The 19467-nt window shown below is 41.7% G+C and overlaps 1 protein-coding gene across 1 annotated transcript in view; it reads right to left on the reverse strand.

Moving 5' to 3' along the window:
* PDE8B (phosphodiesterase 8B) overlaps nucleotides 1-19467 on the reverse strand; it is a 42661-nt gene that overhangs the window by 4845 nt on the left and 18349 nt on the right. The window contains exons 6-20 of the mRNA XM_080972475.1: nucleotides 13363-13451; nucleotides 11671-11749; nucleotides 11262-11402; nucleotides 10769-10857; nucleotides 9387-9447; nucleotides 8930-8981; nucleotides 8418-8495; nucleotides 7907-7983; nucleotides 5670-5834; nucleotides 5027-5072; nucleotides 3944-4082; nucleotides 2739-2937; nucleotides 1760-1977; nucleotides 813-942; nucleotides 219-386 (exon numbers count right to left, since the gene is read on the reverse strand). Of these exons, the coding sequence (XP_080828601.1) occupies nucleotides 219-386; nucleotides 813-942; nucleotides 1760-1977; nucleotides 2739-2937; nucleotides 3944-4082; nucleotides 5027-5072; nucleotides 5670-5834; nucleotides 7907-7983; nucleotides 8418-8495; nucleotides 8930-8981; nucleotides 9387-9447; nucleotides 10769-10857; nucleotides 11262-11402; nucleotides 11671-11749; nucleotides 13363-13451 (1731 nt within the window). The remainder of the gene's footprint in view (nucleotides 1-218; nucleotides 387-812; nucleotides 943-1759; nucleotides 1978-2738; nucleotides 2938-3943; nucleotides 4083-5026; nucleotides 5073-5669; nucleotides 5835-7906; nucleotides 7984-8417; nucleotides 8496-8929; nucleotides 8982-9386; nucleotides 9448-10768; nucleotides 10858-11261; nucleotides 11403-11670; nucleotides 11750-13362; nucleotides 13452-19467) is intronic.

Raw genomic sequence — 19467 nt, forward strand, 5'->3', positions numbered from 1 at the left:
GCTTAGCATCTGCTATCTTAAACTGTTTGATCAATTATACTTAATGAATTCTGTCATGGCATATGAAGCTGTTATTGATGGTAGAAGCTGAGGCGGGAAATACAGATAGCATGTGCTTTCTAGTCACCTGAAAACACAAGAGCATTTTAGAAGTAAAATTATTTTTCTCATGCTAAAAGCTATGTTAGTATTCAGTTTTTAAAATTATAAAGTCATACCTGTGCAAAATATTCTTCTGAAATCCTCCCAGCCCATTCAATACACAGTTCTAGAGGGCGACATGGATTTGCAACATCTGCACATTTGATCATCATGCGCTTAATCAACGTCTGGTTATCTGGAATGTTCTTGAGATTGGTTGTACATTCACAGTCACTACCCTCATTCTGAAATGCAGATACATAGTTAAAAGTGGGGGTTAGCATAACTGCTCACAACTGCTATGAAAACACTATCATAACACTTTTAAACTACACCTTAATATAAGTAACAACCCTGAACAAACCTGGTTGTTTTAGGAAGCAGTACAGGAGAGCCTACCGTGTTATAGGTCCCTTTTATTGTATCTTACAGATGTGGATTTATTGAATGACATTGTGATGCATTATGTTACATTTGGTTCGTGCAATCCAATTACTGTATTTTTCGCTCTATATGCCTTCCATCAGTGGAAAAGAAACAATGCACATTGCCCAATATATTATTATGAGATTGAGCACCTGGACATTGTTTGCACCTAATAGCATAAAACACAGATCCTGGTTGTGGATGTATGAATTCTGGTAATATGAAAAGAAAGTGCCACAAAATACCTGTGCTTCTTCCGAGGACATGGGCTTGGTGATGCTGTTCACAAACTTGTTCACATGCTCAAAATGCTTTGTCATTTCTGTTGCCAAAACCATGTCGATAATTGCCTGACGAAGCGTTCGGTAATGATTTCTGGGAAAAGGGAAAAGAGGAGTGTTTAAGAACTCAGAACATTTGGATCCCCACGGGAAGCAGGAAGGTTTAAGAGAAAGGATTATAAAAGGAGACAGAGCAGGAGTGGGCTAAATTTGCTCTAAAGAAAGTTATCAAATACTATTAAAAAAGAGGACTCTCGGCTAAGCACCAGTGTGGCTCACCATCTGCAGCCATTCACTCTTTCCCAGGTATGGTATCAGGCCTCCAAATTCACATTTAACATTCCAGCCACAGAATCACATTATGAATACATCCCTTGTAATCACTTTCACATATTCATACCAATTGAGTAAGTATCCCTCTATGTACCGGTAATCCCAAAGTATAGTCCTACTATTTTTCCTAAAAAATAGCAGATACCCCAAAATTCTGGAGAAGAAATACATTTTCATAACACTTCAACTTGGAATATAATTGGTACACACTGCACAGATATGGAGGATAGAGGTGCTTGGGTTGTGGTTTTTGTTTTTAACTATATGTATGTTACAATAAATGTCCAAAATTTGGAGAAAGGCAACATTCCCATGAGAATGCTGACCATAGCAAATAAATGTTAATGTATGGAAAAGAAAAGAAAAACCCAAGTTTTGGACATATGCTGATGAATGCTAGCAATCTCATATAGGCCAACCCTCTGCATTCTGGAGCACTGATGTGATTGTTGACACAAAATTTCAGACATCCATCTGTAAACAGAATTTTTTTTGGGGGGGGGGGCAGATCACGCACACAACCACAAAAAAATGTATCTTAATGTACTCAAAACAAAGAGAACTCTGAGGAAGCTAACCTATTGAGACTTTTGAAAATGTTGCACTTGTTGTCTTTTACGGTGAGCTGGAACGCCAGAGCTGTGTGATGGCTTTCCAACACAGCCGTGTCATTGTAGAGTACAGCAAGCTCACTGCTTGCGTTGCACAGGAAAGAATTGGTCCGTCCTGGGTGGTCCACATCATGAACTGTTGCAGCTATTAATGCAGCCACTTCATCTAAATGATCAAGGCTTGCCTACAAGAAAGAATTAAGTCTTGTTCACCTATACAGTATTTATCAAAATAAAAATGTAACAGTAATCACCAGTAGAGTCACTGATATGCAAGTCTGGGTGAGTTTGTAGAATCTAGAGGCAGGAGTTTCTTGTAATTTTCCCGATGGGAAATTTACCCATCCAGTGTAATCCACCCATAACTATGGGGAATGCAGCATTAGTTTCAATGGCTACATAGATGCAGCTCATTTTCATCTTCTGAAGATCCATTTACAACAGAGCTGGGGGTTTGGATCTGGCCAGCAGACCAGATTCTTATTCCTTTCACCTGCCAAATCACCTGACATCACAACAATGTCAAGTAATCTGTTTTTGTATAGCGTTATGAATAAAGCTATGTAAGCACTGATCATTAGTTGATTGTCAATGCTTTGTGTGCCCCATGCACAGTTCCCTGATAATCAGCTGCATTACATGCCCCACACCTCATGTATTACATCAAGTGTAGGGCATGTGGGCATGGCTTGGCCAAAATGGGGAAGCCCGGTGTGTCTACTTAGACTCATGGCCAAAGGTTCCCCACTGCTGATTTATAAATATCAATAACCATAGAAAAATGATTGGGAGATGCCACCACATAGTGACATTTTTCCATATAAAAATGATTGTATAACTACTCAGATAGTAAGCAGCGCAGTGAGGGACTTCAAATAAATACCATGGAAACACCCGGTCATAACTTGTTGAACATAAGTATAGGAAATCTCAGCAAAAATTGTACCTTAACTCTCTCTTTCCCCAGAAAGAAAGCTGTGGCATGCAAGACATCAGCTGCATGAGTGGAGTTATGATAGGAATTGGAGGAGTGGTAGTTGGCTTCAATCACCTGGAACCAGGCTCGCAGTGTGGCTTCGGGACAGTTTAAAAATTCGCAGACACCAAAGCGGGCAAAAGTTTTCAGACCCAGGTAAACCAGTGGCCTGAAACATAATTGGAAAGGGAGATGGTAAAACAAGGCAGGAAAGGCACTCGTTATCAGTCTTCTTGCTCTTGCAGACTTTGGTTAGCAACAGCTTCCATTTACTGGATACATTTCACCACTATCCCTGTGTGTGCTTGCTTGCCATGTGAAGTTGACAATCAGCATTTTGACAGTGGGGAGACTTATATAAAAGGAAGGAATGAAAGGAAGAGCCAAATTACATGACGTGAAATGCACAGCTTGGCATTGTGCAGTCCTTTTTTAAAAACAGCAGCCACATGGGGGCAATTAGGATCAGGACCATGGCACAAAGGAATGAAGGGTTAACACTACCTTCCAGTGCTGCAGTTCTAATTAAGAGCTCCCTCTCTCAGTTGCTGTTTGGCACAGATGAGAAGCTGTCATCGATGTCAATGGCAGTTACTTTTCTGTGCCAAACAGCAGCTGAGCAGCATTTTAGGAGGGCTGACAGCTTGGGGGGGGGGGAGCTTTAACACCTCAAGCTGTATTTAATGTATTCTGGCCTGAAGAGGCAAGGGGTCATAGGGGCATAATAGATTTAACATGCAGTTGCATGTTCTTAAGTTTAATTTCAATGGGAAGTGAAGAAAGGAAGAGAGAGAGAGAGAAGGAAGGAAAGAAAGAAAGAAAAAGATTGGTGGCACCATGTAGTAGCTCTTGAAGGGAGTCCCAAGACAGAAAGGATGGAGCTGCATATAGATCTGTCCTGCTCTTGCTAAACTAACCATAACAAATGTAACATAAAATAAAAAGGGTATTGTTCTGGCAGCTTTGGGAATCATGCCCACTCCACACATCCACCAGGAAGCACAGGAGAGGGAAGCAGAAGTTACTCCTGGCTTCCTGTATCAACATCTGCCAGAGACAGGCAGATACAACTAAGCAAGTCATAGATGACACAAGTTTAATTTGTGCCACAGCTTGTTCAGCAACACCTTCCACTTCTATACCTCTATCTAACACAAGGCAGAGAGAAGGCTTGCCTTTTATTTGTAACAGCTTCCAGTTCAAAAATGTTGAAGTCCCAGCTCTCTTCATTATCCAGTAAGCGTGCAATACAGGGTGGAACGTCATTTATAGTAATTGGCACAGAGAGGTGACCATGGCTCTGGTTCGTGGTATCTGTCCAGATGAGAAATTTATTTATTTCAATTACATTCTGCCTTTTCTTCTAAGGAGCTCAAGGTGGGGCACATGGTTCTCCTCTTCCTCCTCAGTTAATCCACATAACAACCCTATAAGTTAGGCAGAGGGGCAGCGATTGGCCCACGGCCACCCAATGAGTTTCATGCCCAAGTGAGGATTTGAACCCTGGTCTCCCAGGTCCTAGTCCACCACTCTAACCACTACACCACACTGAAGAATCCTTAGTAGTAATTAAGTATTTGGACCAAGGTTGACACGACGGGATGAAATCAGTAACTGAAATCAGTGGGACTTGTTAGTTGTGATTCATTGGTTTCAATGGGTCTAATCTTAGCATAACTATATCAGGATCCAATCCAGAGGCTACAATCTCATGTGTGTGTAAATGGAACTGCCCTGATGTGGAGTGGAGAGGTGCATATGCAAAGGTGGCATGCATGGTGGTGAGGCACTGCCCTCACCTGTAGTTTACCTCCCTGCAGTTTTTATGCCCAGGCACCCTCTTTCTATGTGACGGGGGCAATTCTGTATTTAACACACTCCTATCGCCCAGCTTGTGTTTTCCAACACTGTCTTCTCTGGTCCTGATACACCTCTAATTGCAGGCAACAAATCACATGTAACAACGGTGACCCTGAATGGGGATGTATAAGCCCATCAAGAAGATGCAATGAGCCAGTTCAACGGGGTCAAGTTGACCATATGACACAGCTGGATATACCCACCAAGATAAGCCTCAACATCTTCCATACATAGATATTCCTTACTGAATCAAGTAACTGCTGTGTAAGAGCTGGACCTTTTACTGTGTAAGAACTGGACCTCTGCACCAGTGATTTTCAGCAAGACTTAATTGCTTTGCAACAATAGCAACAAATAAATCAGGCATGCGTTAAAGAGAGTTGGACGTGGGAACTTACTTTTGGAAAATACATACTCATTTCCTGACAGCCTTCTCAAGCCATCCTGAAATAAAACAAAAAATATTTGCACACTGCCGGATTCCACACACCAAGGAAAAAAGGAGAAGGGTGCACTCTTAAAAGACATTGTGATCAAGCTGCAAAAGGTTAGGGAAGATTAGGATTAGGGTATCATTAAGTTTATGCACTAAGCAATATAAATTATGCTCCAAATAATTAGAAAAGCACATACAATGAATGTGTGAATGTTGTTTAAATAAATACGCTATAAAACTTGCACCACCACTGAGAATTCAATCTGACATTAAAGCTGCATGCTATCCTCCTTCATGGCTGCTTATCTGGAGCAGTTTACAGAGGCAATTTTCTGTATCCACAGAGCTCCGCTTTGGTGAACCAGGGCAAAGTTCAATATATTCCTCCTACTGTGCGTTCCATATGCTGCTTACATAAATCTTAACAGTTTTTCCCACAACAAGCACCAGCAACAGAAGGCTGATGGAATGTTATGATTTGTAGTACTATCAATGTAATGAGGCAATTGAGAAGCCACAGGAATTTTGCTTAGAACATCAGCTCAGCTGAAACACCCCACAACAGTGAGTGAAATTGGTTGTTTGATATGTGTCTTCTTACTCACAGTCATCAGACCTCCAACAAGATCACTAGTGTGAGGATCCTCATCTTTGGTACCTAACTGAGGAGAGTAAAGTTCTGTTGTCCGTAAGATTTCCAAAACCCGATCCAAGGCCTCTGCTACAGTTACAGGGCTGTTTTCTTGAGCAGAATTGATTATATTAATGACCTACGGGGTTACAAGCAGAAAGGAAAAATATATAACAGCTATTGCTCATTTTTAGTCTACATGAAACCATTAAGGAATTAGTATGTAAAAGGAACATCAGATGAATAAAGCAGTTGATTAATCATCTTATTTAAATAATTAACTAATTAATTTACCATTTAGATTAATGTACAGCTGTGTATTGCTAAAAATTCAATATAGGTGCCTTTTTGAGAATATTGAAAGTACTATGATAATTTAAAACTTATAAGCAAAAGCTATCACTGTTATAGGGACAGACTGTATTTTATATTTTCAAACCCTGTTACAATGAGTGCAAAATAGACACTAAACAGTAACAAATGTACCATTAACAACTGATTACAATTTGCCTACATCAGAGGTTTTCAACCTTTTTGAGTCCACGGCTCCCTTAACCAACTACATTCTTTCTGCGGCACCCCTGTGGGGCTCAGGAGCCCAGTTATGTTACCCCTTGCCTGCAGAGCTGGCAGCATCTCACCCTTTTTTGAACACCTTCCCTTGTGGAGTGTTCCCTCGGCTTGTTCTCCTCTCCCCTCTCCTTGTGAGTTCTCCAGGGAGTGCCCCCCCTGCCCCAAAGAGAGGTGCCTGCCAGAGGCACCAGTTGCCTGTGGAGCTTATAGCCTGGGCTGCTGCAATAAACAGCTATGCAAGCCTTTGGGAGGCAGAGACATGAGAAGGCATCAGAAGAGGGAGGGAAGAAAAGAGGGAGAGAGGGCAGTGTTGCCTGTGGCACCCCTGACCGTTTGGACTACTGCAATGTGCTCTAGGTGGTGCTGCCTTAGAAGGTGACTCAGAAACTGCAATTAATCCAGAATGCGGCAGCTAGACTGGTGACTGGGAGTGGTTGCCAAGACCGTACAACACTGGTCCTGAAAGACCTACATTGGCTCCCAGTATGTTTCCGAGCATAATTCAAAGTGTTGGTGAGGTTACAGGGAACCAGGCAGGGGGCCTTCTTGGTAGTGGCGCCCGCCCTGTGGAATGCCCTCCCACCAGATGTCAAAGAAATAAACAATTATCTGACTTTTAGAAGACATCTAAAGGTAGCCCTGTTTAGGGAAGTTTTTTATGTTTGATGTTTTATTGTGTTTTTAATATTCTGATGGAAGCCGCCCAGAGTGGCTGGGGAGACCCGGCCAGATGCGCAGGGTATAAGTAATAAATTATAATATTATTATTATCTTTCAAGTTACTGTAGGGTGCCACGGCACACTGGTTGAAAACCACTTGCCTACATGATTAAAATTGGCATCACTGAGTAAGCAATTAAAGTTCGTGCCTGTAATCCTATTCCTATTTTCCTGGGAGTAAACCCTACTGAACTCAATGGTACATGCTTCTAAGTGAACATGTACAGGAGTGCACTCTTAGTTGATTACTGATTCAAGTTGGGCAGTTCTATTATGTAATAATAGTTCATAAAGATAAAGTATTAGTTAGTATTTTAGAAAAAACATCCTTGGTCCATTTCTTGTGAGTTTACAAGGACATGTTTACAATAAGTTTTTAGAGGCATCTGAATGAATAAATAGCATGGTCTCCATTCATGTGTTTGATAAGCAACATCTTAAAATTAGCTTGGCTTTAAGTTGCCACACCTTTTATTTATCTGCTATAGTAGAAACTACATAGTTATTGGTCCAGTATGCATGTAGTGTTATGTCCGAACTCATGCTCATGGTTTGTGTATCCAAGACAAACCATGAATAGTAAGCGAAAAACAAATAGTGGCTACAACTCATAGTTTGCCTACAGCAATATAATGCCAGGCCAAACCATGACATAATTCCAGGTAGCGTAACAGCTGGATAACTGGAGGGGGAGTGAAGCAGTTATGATTTTAACTGAGAGTACATGCACACTATCATGCTCACACTTAGCCATGGTTTGGCTTAGTGTTACATGCAAACCAGGTCATTGGGGTGATGTGAAACGTACTGTGTTGGCTGAGCGCATCATAAGATATCTGAATGCCTCAACAAGCCTTGCTGTATCCGTCCAGATTGTTGGTGTGTGTGAAATTTTATCAGAAAGTTGTTGACTCTTACCTTTGTGATTGGGGCTTCTATCGTCATGGAGTGTATTCTTGCCATTGATGAATACCGACGATTCTGTAAACTTGGGGCTGCCATTAAACAGAAACATTTTGGCATTTAAAACAAACAAAAGTAAAAATCTACATCCTCATACATTGCATTATTTTAGATGTGTGGGTCTATCTTGAGTTCCATGATGAAAGAAAGGCAGGATATAAATGTAATAAAATAAATAAAGAAGCTACGGTCCCATCGTATGTTCTCAGAGAGTAATAAATTATTTGCCAGTAAGAGATGGAGACACCTCTGCCCCCAAATACTTTCCACTGTTCTAAATTGTACTGCTTTCTATTATTGTTGCTCAATAGCCCAGACAATAGGGAGCTACTTTTAACAAAAACCTTGAAGACAAATCAAGTGCCTCTCTCTCAAATCTTCAAAAATGAACAGTGGCAGTAGCAGCAGCAATCTAATCCAGGATCCTGAACTGCTAGAAATATTCTCCACACATTGGTGTCCTTACCATCGCTGCTCCGAGAAGTTATTGATTTGACATCAATAGATTCTTTTCTCCTGTTCTTGCATCTGAAGGAGTGAGAGTCTAGAAATATTACAGGAAGGTATTTTAAAAGTGGCCAGAATTTATTTTCACACACACATTTGTTTTAATTAATTTCTCATTTACGGATAAAGATATTTAAGAAAATTTATTTTCTTGATCAGAGTAGGTTGTTAAGCTAGCTAAAATGTTTCTCAATAATTTTGCCCTTGAACCACCATGTAAAGCACATTTCAATACATAATGGATTACATTCTCTACCTTCAAATCTGTTGAGAGATAGGCATCTCTTTGCATCTACCATCCAACCTGGCAGAAGGCATAATCTGTAGGCATAATTCTAGGAAAGCCCTCAGGGGGGGAAGTACCAGTTCTGCTAGATCCTTGATGGTACTTAAATATATATACATACACACTGCTGAGAGAATTTAGATGATTATAAAATGATGCCATTTGAAGAAAGATTATTCTCTAACCTGACTGAAACTGGTCTCCTGCACACTTTTCATCATGATGGGTCTTGTAGGTCTGGTGTGATGTGAAAAAAAGAAAAGGAAATAGACACATAAACTTCTGATTTAGCTAAACCTTAGCTGCACAGACAACCTTGTGGTATGCAGGTGTGTGCTTCCTTTTCTTCTGACAACTCTATTTGTACCTGTAAACAATTTAGCTTTCCCTAGGACCAAATTCTGCTACATGATGTATTCTGTGTAACTTGAAAGACTGCATAATTCTCTCCCTAAAATCTGGCCCAGTCATTTTGCTTGGTCAAATAAACTTGCATGCTACCTGGTGAAGTCTTTCAGATAGTATGTTTTGGCACTCATATTTTAAATATTACATAATGTACTGGCTGTGTGAAGACAAACAATTATTACTATGGAATGATATCAAGAAAGGCGGTTGTATACTTCGAAGAAAACACAGTACCTGTTTGTTGCTGTCATTGGTGCAACATAGCTTCTTGATAGATACAAAATGACGGATTTTCCTGCCAATATTAACAAAAACAACAAAAGCACTGTTACTAAATAAAATAATTTTGGCACAACTGGGGATTAAATTGTTACCATTTACTTTAAATAAAAAATTCAGATCTGATTAATTAAAAGAAACCTGTTAATTAACTACTCCATCACTGTCAGAAAGGTTTGAGAAAATCTAATGTCTAAATTAACATATTGCAGAAGAGCAAATAACGGAAACATTTTTTAGAGTGATTTTTTTAAATCTGTGATGTTTTGGAATGATAAGTATCAGGACAATATTCAGTCATACGATGCTGTTGACTTATTATAATTATACAGATTGCATAAAATTACTGTATTTTCAATATTTTTTTTCCAAATTAAAAAAATCCTATAATTATTATTGTCACTTGTTTATTCATCTCATCCTACAGAATAGGTCAATTATGTTCACATTTTAAAGAATGAGACTGAGAGATGAGACCTTATTTAAGGACAACTATGAGTCTAACTATGTGCAACATGGGAATTCCATGACTAGCAGTGGAATCCTATGTGAGTAGCTCTCCTAAATTCAGGGGAACTTACTCTTTAGTAAAGGTGCACAAGATTGCAGTCTGAAACTCCTCACAGCTTTTTTTTCTATTAAAAAGTGTGGAGAGTAGTTTGAATCAGAGATGCATAGGGGAATTCAACTATTTGCCCCTATTTCAACTATTTGCCCCTAACCCCAAGGTTGCTTTGATGGGTGTTCCAGTCGTGGAATTTCCACATCACATGTAGTTTGACTCTCAGGTAATCCAGGTAATACAAGGCTTGTGCCTTGGCAATGGCACTAGCATTTGGTGAGAGTCACAGGTGAAGTACAGTTAAGGATTAGCAGCTGGTGGGAGGGAGACAGGGATAATATTTATTTTATCTTAAAGCATTTATACAAGCGGTGTACTGTTATTATTATTTTAATATTGTTAAAAAACACATCCTAAAACAAGCAAACAGAAAACCCAGCTTATAGAACAGAGATTCAGGGGAATCAAACACATAAAACTGGGTCCAATCTGCAGAAAACCTAATTGCCATTTACTCTGATTTGGCAGTGAAACGCGGGTTTTCCTAGGGAAAGCACTGAGAGAGAAGAAATACACACTCAGACACAGAGCTTTAAAGCCCAGACCTGTGCCAAGAAACATGGCACTATTATATGGAATTATTATATTTGATAGAAATATAATAATGCATATAGGTGTATATATTCACAGTCAAACCTGATTCCATCTATTTATATACGTATGTATAACAGAGAAAACCATTACAACAGAGTGCACTTTTAATTAACAAACTTACCCTCCTTGGCCGGTTACAGGCGTTATCTTCACATGCTGTTGGATACTGTCTCCTGATTTCCTCCGTGCATAATAAACTCCTTGCCATTCCTAAACAAGTTGAGTGAAAACAACATTCTAGGAAGCTCAGATCACAAACCCCTTTCTTAAAATAAATATTTCTAAGCTGGTAGCATTTTGTGACCCCCAGTCTCAGACACCTTTTACGTGAGAGAATCATAGATGCACTGACAGCAAGCTACAAGCAGAGAATCCATCATCCCAGAATCTCCACATGGCAATAAACTCTGCACAAAAGCAGATTTTATGCATGCACACACACAATTCTTTCCCTCTTACAGTTTTGTTACAGGGTTATCCAATTGCACATGTTCTCCAATAAAGTTAAGGTGTCCTAGATTTGTAATTTACCAACAGAGGAAAATGATCTCAAAGGTCTGTTCAGTTTAAGGAGGTTTAAGGAGGCAGGAGGTAGAATTTAGCTAGTCACCTACTTTTCCTTTTTTTATACAAGTGTTGATCGTGTCCAGTAGGTCCACACGGTTTTTGTCACTCTTTGGAAGCTCAGTGAGTTCCTTTCCTATTAGCTCTCCCTTTTGATAGCCCATCATCCGTTCAAAGGCTGGATTGACATACTGTAAAGCAAAGAAACCATGTGAGCAACCAAGGAAAGCGTGAACTTAAAGATGCATTCCGCATGCCTATGCTACATTCAGTCCCCAGTATGAATACTGTTAGATACATTTCCATTGTAGAACTCCCTCCCCCAACAGATATTTAAGAAGAAAAGGAAGGATATGGCACAAACGTCTACATACAACCAAAGAAGCCAATGGTGTTCAATCAACTGATATATCGATACACAGGTTTCTGAAGAGGAAGAAAAATGTGCCTTTTCCATACCTGAATTACATGATCCTCGCTAGTTATTTCTATGGCTTCATGACAGTGTTCCAGTGCTGTGAACACTGAATTGCAAGCCCTGAAATTAACAAGTTATTATACACCATTAATATCTGCAAGTGTAACAGGTCAGGATTACATCAGTGCATGAACTAAACACAAAGAATTATTTTAAAAACATTGCAAGATGTATTGCATTTGTATGTTTTCATTTCTACCAGGATTTTCAATGTATTTTTCTACGATACATCTATGGAGAGGATTGTTAGGCAATATGTAATGTATTCACAGTGTAGATATTGCAAAGAAAATACTGGTTGTCTGCATTTCTCCTGCGTTTTATTCTCTCTCTGTAAATGCTTCCTTTAGCCAGAGCAATGAATAAGCTTAAGTGAGGGGAAATGGGAAAAGGGGAAGATTCTCAAGTGAAGGAGGGGATAAGCAATCCTCCTCTGTAAGTCACCCCCATGACTCCCTCATTCCTGTTACAATGTGGAATGTGCACTTGCCAAGAGAAGTCTAGTATCACATGGGGGTCAAATTTATTTTGATTTATTGGGTAGGCCCTTGACTTGTGGATGGCAAATACTGATGGTACATTTTGGGGCAGAGGGGCCAGCAGAATTTTCTGGACCCAGTACACTTACCTCATTTATGCAGGGGTTATGTTCTGAGGCGCTGTATGTTGAAGTGAAATCACATACATTTGAAACACCATTGGAAAAGCTTGTAAACACACTGCCCCACCCATTTTTGTGACATTTTTGGGTCACTTCCAGTTTCGGCACAATACGCGCACATGCAATCACACACGTACTGGAAGTGTCAAGAATAGTGACTGCCTATATGTAGATTGGACCCTCAGCTCCACTTGCAAAAGAGGGCACACATTTGTATACATTTTGGGTGGGATTGACATAATGAATCGTGTTAGTGGACGCCCTGCACAAGTTCTTCTGCTTAGGCAACAGGACTTTCCCTTCTCTCTTCCCACAGAATTGACTCTGGAGTGGGGAGCAGCAGACCCACCCCTGGACAAAATGCAGAGGGAGAAGAGTGAGAATTGTTCCATCTGGCCAACACCTTAAACTCAGATAGTTGGTGGGTATAAGTTCCCTGAAGCCATGTGGAAGAACAGCGGGGGGGGGGGCCCGGAAGGAAGAAAATGAAAGAAATGTTTGCTTCATATAGTGATACCAACTATATACAAAATGCTCTACTTAGGTGAACATATTCTGATTAGGAGAAACTAAAGCCCAATGGAAGAAAGGTGAATACTTGGAATTTAAGAAATAAGGAGTCTGACTGAGGCAAGTGACTAGAAGCTGAGTCCCTGTGCAAGCCCCAAACAGCACTTACTCCTGATGAATGGTTAATTATTTGGTCTGCACTTCCCAAATGCTGGAACTACCGTATTTTTTTCGTGTATAACACAAGGTTATTTTGCTTAAAAAAAAAAAAAGTAAAAAATTGGGGGTCGTCTTGTACACGCAACATGGGCACCCGGGGGATTTTTTAAATATTTAAGCATATGTCTGGGATTTTGGCTTGGGCGGGCTGAGGCGGTTCCTCCTGCTGCCCCCCCTTTCTCCTCCCCCTCCGGGCTGCATGCTAGCGACTGGCTTGCCTCCTTTCTGCCAAGGACACTTTCTGTCAAGAACATGAACAGTTTTCGCACATATTTTTACGTACCGTAGTTTGAACTGTGATCGCACCTCGCTATGTTCTATTTGAATCAGTTCATTGTAACAAGCAGTGATGCTACTATTCTCCAAAAATCTCTAGGGGATAGAAAAAAAAGCCTTATATGCAATTAAGATACCATATATTTATGATCAACACAAGAAACATATGAAGTTGTCAGACCACTGGTCCATCTAGCCTGCTAATTGTTTATTCCAGGGTACCCAAAATGGTGCCTTCCGGGTGTTGTTGAACTGCGACTCCCATCAGTTCCACACAGAATGAGCCAAAAGTGAAATTGCTATTCTCTTTGCTGGTAGTATTGCACTTTTTAATGTCTGCATCCTACTATGTTCTGTCCACACCAGTGGGCATAAATAATGTCTCAATGAGTCTCTTTTCCTAGCCCCTTACACAGTTTCGATGAGCTTTTTGCAAGCATATTGCATTGTGATATGGAGAATGGATTTTTTTTCATGCCTGAAGGAGGCAATCACAAAACTGGAGAAAAGAGGTATGGCCATTTAGTGCTGAAAGCATGAATCCTACCCCACAAAAGAGAATGTGTATTCACCCTAAAATTGTCCAGCATGATGAAGCATTCAGTCATGAAATCATAAGAATCACGAAGTCATAAGAGATGCGATTTAAAAGATAGAAGGGTGGGGGAGGCTCTAACATTTTACCCTATCCCTAGTAACGCAGGTATTGGGGTACAGCAACTGCTCAAGGTTAAGGTGCTTGAAAGGTCACTGGCAATGCTGAGTAAAAACAGGAGGAGAAAAGTAATTTGCGCCATGCAGGAGCCACAACATTTGGTGTCTTATTTCTGTTCCCACTGACGATTATAGATTTTTGCCAGTGAAACTGGTAGCTGTATTGCATTGGAAGACTGGTTGTTAACTGAAGATCGGGGGGGGGGGGCTGGGCTTTTTTAAGAGCACATGGAGACTTTGATGGCTATCTCAGCAGATGGTACTTTCTGATGTTACTTGCCCTATAAATGAACAAACATTTCTATGGCCAGCAAACAAACCTTTGAAGAAACTTCAAAGGCTTTTGCTGAAAGAATTATAGCAGTAAGAGTATGCCGCACAAGTCTCCACTTCCCCTCCCCACTGAAAAAGTAGCAATGTCACCATCACCATTGTAGGCGCAAAATAACTTTCACAAATTTTAATGTATTGGTTGCTGGTGTGATGTTACAGTTTCTTGCATAAGGGAAACATGACCCATAATATCCTGTCCCCACTTTTCTAAAATAACAAGTGTTGACCCAGTAGGGGATTCATTAATGAGTCTTACAGCAGGCTTTGCTTTTATTAATACAAAATCTGCCCTGGCCAAATAACATCCATATTACAATTGAATCTCTTCGGCCTTCTCTTTCACATGAATCAGATGTCAACATAAATAATTTCTAAAAGGCAATTTAAGCCTGATATGTGCAAATGCCCGTAGTTTAGATTTTTACTTTCTCCCTAGGAAGGAAAAGAAGGGGAGCATTGGTTTGTGGCTTGTAAATTGCAAATTGTGCAAATTGTAAATTACAGTGTGGTTTTTGCTTCTGGATGCTTATCTTAATGTTTTCCATGTTCTGAATTACCGTATTTTTCGTCCTATAGGGCGCACCGGCCCATAGGACGCACCTTGTTTTTTTGGGGGGGGGGGAATGAATAAAAAAAAATATTTCCCCCCCCGAGCCGCGGCTGCAGCCCCAAGCCTTGCGCACACCTGCCTGAAGCACGCCGTGCTTCGGGCTGCAGGCTGTCGCCCCAAGCCTCGCGCGCCCGGCGGGACCTCCCGCCGGGCGCGCAAGGCTTGCGGACACCTGCCCGAAGCACGGGGAGCCCTCTGGAGGGCTCCCCGTGCTTCGGGCGGCAGGCTGCTGCCCGCAAGCCTTGTGAGCCCGCGGGAACTCCCGCCGGGCTTGCAAGGCTTGCAGATAGCTTCCTGAAGCCTGGAGAGCTAGAGGCATCAGTGTGCACCGACCCCTCTCACTCTCCAGGCTTCAGCGAAAGCCTGCATTCGCCCCATAGGACGCACACACATTTCCCCTTCATTTTTGGAGGGGAAAAAGTGCGTCCTATGGGGCGAAAAATACGGTAAGTTTTTATTGGGTTGAATCCAACAGGGTTCCACTTACCGAGTTTGGGCAATTCCCCTCTTCTACTATAGCCTCCGCAAGACAGACACATTGTTTAGGTGGCCCTATATGCTTTGGGGAAGCTTTTGGGGACAAAGGGGGGGGAAATGAATTGTGCAAGCACAGCCTGCCTTAATCCTAATCTTGCTTTTGTGAGCAATGTGGGCTGGTAGATGAGGGGGAACCAGCCTGGGCAAAACTTCTGCAAACTGCAGAGACTGCAGGCACTACATATTATGCATACTGAACCCCTAAAATGTCATGCATATGTAAATTAAAGTGGCACCAACAGACATGAGAACAGAATGGATGTGGCTTTTGCAACTACAACTGAACTGTATAGCAGGGTAAGTAAATCCCTGAGTGGAAGGACTAGAGATGAAATGGACCTTTGAGAAGTTGACTGTCAGATAAAAAATATGTCATTTTAATAGCACAGAATGGTACAGAGCAGAGGTAGCCAATGTGTTGCCTTCCAGGTGTTGTACTACAAGTTCCACCATCTCTGACGATTGTTGATGCTGGCTGGGGGTCAGCACTGGAGCAAGCCAATCGGGCACCTGGGGCAGCACACGTGCCCTGCGCACAGGGGCGGGGCCAGTCACCTGCGGGGTGGGGCCAGCCGGGGCAGGATGTTCCCCGGGGCCTCCAATGAGTCTGCCTGCCTCCTCCCACTCAGCCGCCCTACAGCTGAAGCCCTGCGCTGCCCCAAATGGTCTGCCTGCCACCCTACAGCTGAGGGGAGGTGGCGGGCGGACCATTTGGGGCAGCGCAGAGCCTGCGGACACCCAAGCTACCGCATCACTCCCAGGAGAGACGCGTGGCTCAGGCGTGCTGTAGGCCCCGCGGTGAGTGCTGCCCGGCATTTTGTCACTCCCCTCAGTGTTGACACCTGGGGCAGCTGGCCCCACCGCATCCCACTTCCTCCACCCCTGCTGGGGCTGATGGGAATTGGAGTCCTAGAATATCTGGAAGGCTTCACATTGGCTGTTCCTGTTATAGATTAAGTCCCTCTCAGGTAATTTAGGCTACATATATGAAAAAGCAGGTCTGGCAAATGCAACGAGCAGCAAAAGTATAATCTGACAAACAGTTTTCTACTGAGATGAGGAATGGCAGAGTTGGGAGGGGGGAACTTGAAGAACAAACGGCAGCATCTAATATGCTGTAGTTCCCTATAATGTTTGTTTACATTTTCCTTATTCTTTGACCAGTTACTTTGAAGTCCTAATGAAAAAAGCAGGCTACTATGAATAATATACATTTATTCTTATTGTACACACAAACCCTAAACCTCTGAAATGGCTACAGCAATCCTAACCCCTGATCCATACTGCTGGAGGGAGTTAGGATATAGCAGAGATTTCCTTCTGCCCAACTCTGCTGGTGAAGATGCAGAGTTCACTGCCCCTGGTGTGGACTGTGGACAGGGTACTTGTTAAGTTATGGGTGAACATATCAGACGACACAGCAATTCTTCAAACAGCTCTTGTTTATTCACAGGCCAGAACAGAACTGAACTGAACTGAAGGGTTCAGCCAGCCTGCTTATATAGAGCTCCACTACAACGCAACAGTAACCACTTTCTGTAACTATCCAATCACTGAACGTCACTTTCAATCCCTTATTTGCATTTGTGGACCTGAGTGAAAACTATCTACAGTATCCCCCTGCTGGCCCAGGGTGAGAAGTTCAGTACATAACAGTTCTGTCAGTGAAGTTCGCACTAGTAGTACCTGCTGTAGGGCCTGAAACTGGATCTACTGGATCCTAAACCATTATAGCTGCCAGAGAGGGATGAGAGCTGGCCTCTTTGCTGTGCCAGCTTGGAGTTGGCTCAACAAAAAATTGTTCCTTAGTGCAAGTTGTGTAGCTTTGGATGTGGTGGTGGCTCTGCTGCTCCTTTCAACCCCACTGGGAGTTAGGATTGCTCCCTTGGCCTCATCAATACTAATGAAGTTGCTTCCAGGTGACTGTGCTTTGAATCAGAGGCTCAGCCTCTGGCTGCTTTTCCTGTGAACAAACGGCAGCCCAGAAGGCAACCAGTGAAGTATAGAAAGTATCTGTCCACCCACTCAGTATTATTTTAAAGCCTATTCTTTGGTATGTTAATCCTTTTTCTGTCACTTGAGAACAAGGGCAACAAGAATGAGCTATAATACACAACCTAAAGATGGCATGGAGATATTCAATGGGATCCTGTCTGAACAAGTTGGTTGTAATTATTGCAGCAAATACATGAGAGCGAGAAAGATAAGAAAGACAACAGAATTCATACCGAGAGATTATTAGACTGGGTCATTCGTGCTGATTCACAAGACCAAACTGATCTGTCCATAAGAGAGCTGATGGATCAGTGGCGGGTTCAAAATGAGCCCATCTTAAAACCAAGCTGCATTTACAGCACCATGACACAGCTTACAAATGTGGGTTGGTGATGTCTGATCATTTTCCACCTGGATGCATGCTAATGTCACCAGATTTGTGAGGTGGCCAGCTATAACGCAGATCAATTCAGCCTGCAAATGAGCATGCCATTTTTGTGACTCAGTGCTAAATTGCATCATCAGAGCATTAAGCTCATATCCATTGAAATAATTCAGAAACAAATGCTGAACTTTGGGTTTAGCATCACGTGCAAGAACCTGCATCATACTCAGGTCTTCACACACACACACACACACACACACCCCTCCTTTGACGTGGTCATGAGGACATAGGAAGTATCTACACCTGCTTTTAACCAGCCTTTCTCAACCTTGGGTCCCCAGATGTTGTTGGACTACAACTCCCATCATTCCTAACCAGCATGACCAGTGGTCAGGGATGATGGGAGTTGTAGTTCACTAAACTAACCAGTTTATTGTTTAATAAACTAACCAGGGTCCTCATGTGTGAACTTGGATAACCCTGGTTAGCTTAAAAGCAGGAGTCAAGTCTAATTCCATGTGACCCTTGGCTTAATTTCATGTGGATGTCATGAAAGCGGGGAGGAAGAAAAAAGGAGGTGGCAAAAAGAACAGAAAAGGGGATGCCCCCCCACACTGCTGGCTCTGAACAAATCAGCACCATAAGTCATTTCTGATCCTGGCGTCTCTGAAATGACAATAGCTTGAACTAACCAGAATTCAGAAATAACACAGAAGTTTGATTAGTTTAAAAGTAGAACTTTTCAATCTTTTGTTGCGGCTGCACCAAAGAAACACACACTATGCTTAGACTGAGCTCCAAAGACAAGAATTATGATGTTGAAGATGGAATTTTGAATACATTAGATAGTAAGTATAAACACAATAGTACTATTAGTAAATAGAACTAAAGAAGCCATGCGTGGGGGGGGGGAGTCACAAGGGTACATGGGGAAAGAGAAAGGTGTAACAATAGTTGGTAAAATGTGGATATACAACTGCAATGTTAAAGGTGAAGAATACATGACTTGTTTTATTTACAGTATTTGAACATTCAAAGTTTATGTGTCTTATCTATATAATTTGAAATGTAAATAAATAAATAAATAAAGGGAGGGAACACACCACCACACACCAAACAGTTGGTCCCTCTTTGTTTTTTAAAAAAATTCATCTAAAAATGCAGTTCTCCAGTGTAACCAGGTCTTTATTGGGAAGTTCAGGTGGTTGCTTATGGAGTCTGACCTTACACCCAGACTCATTTTGTGTTTACATAAGGATCTTAAAGGCAAAGAAAGCAGCAGCCAGCTTTCCAGTCCTCTTCTGCTCAGTGCTGACCGCAGAGGACCAGGCAGTCGCAGGTGCTTACTAAGGTGCTTACTAAGAAACCCTTAGAGATCCTGTATTTTCAATTTTTATGAGAATTTCTACCTCATCATTCTGATGCGTATGCACCATCACTCAGGGTGGCTGATGAACAGGTGTCTGACAACATCTGCATCAAATCTTTGAGAAAAAATAACTGGAGACTGAAAAATTAGTTATCACTTAAAGAAAGTG

Source organism: Podarcis pityusensis (assembly GCF_964106645.2).
Source record: "Podarcis pityusensis genome assembly, chromosome: 11".
NCBI classification, from domain to species: domain Eukaryota; kingdom Metazoa; phylum Chordata; class Lepidosauria; order Squamata; family Lacertidae; genus Podarcis; species Podarcis pityusensis.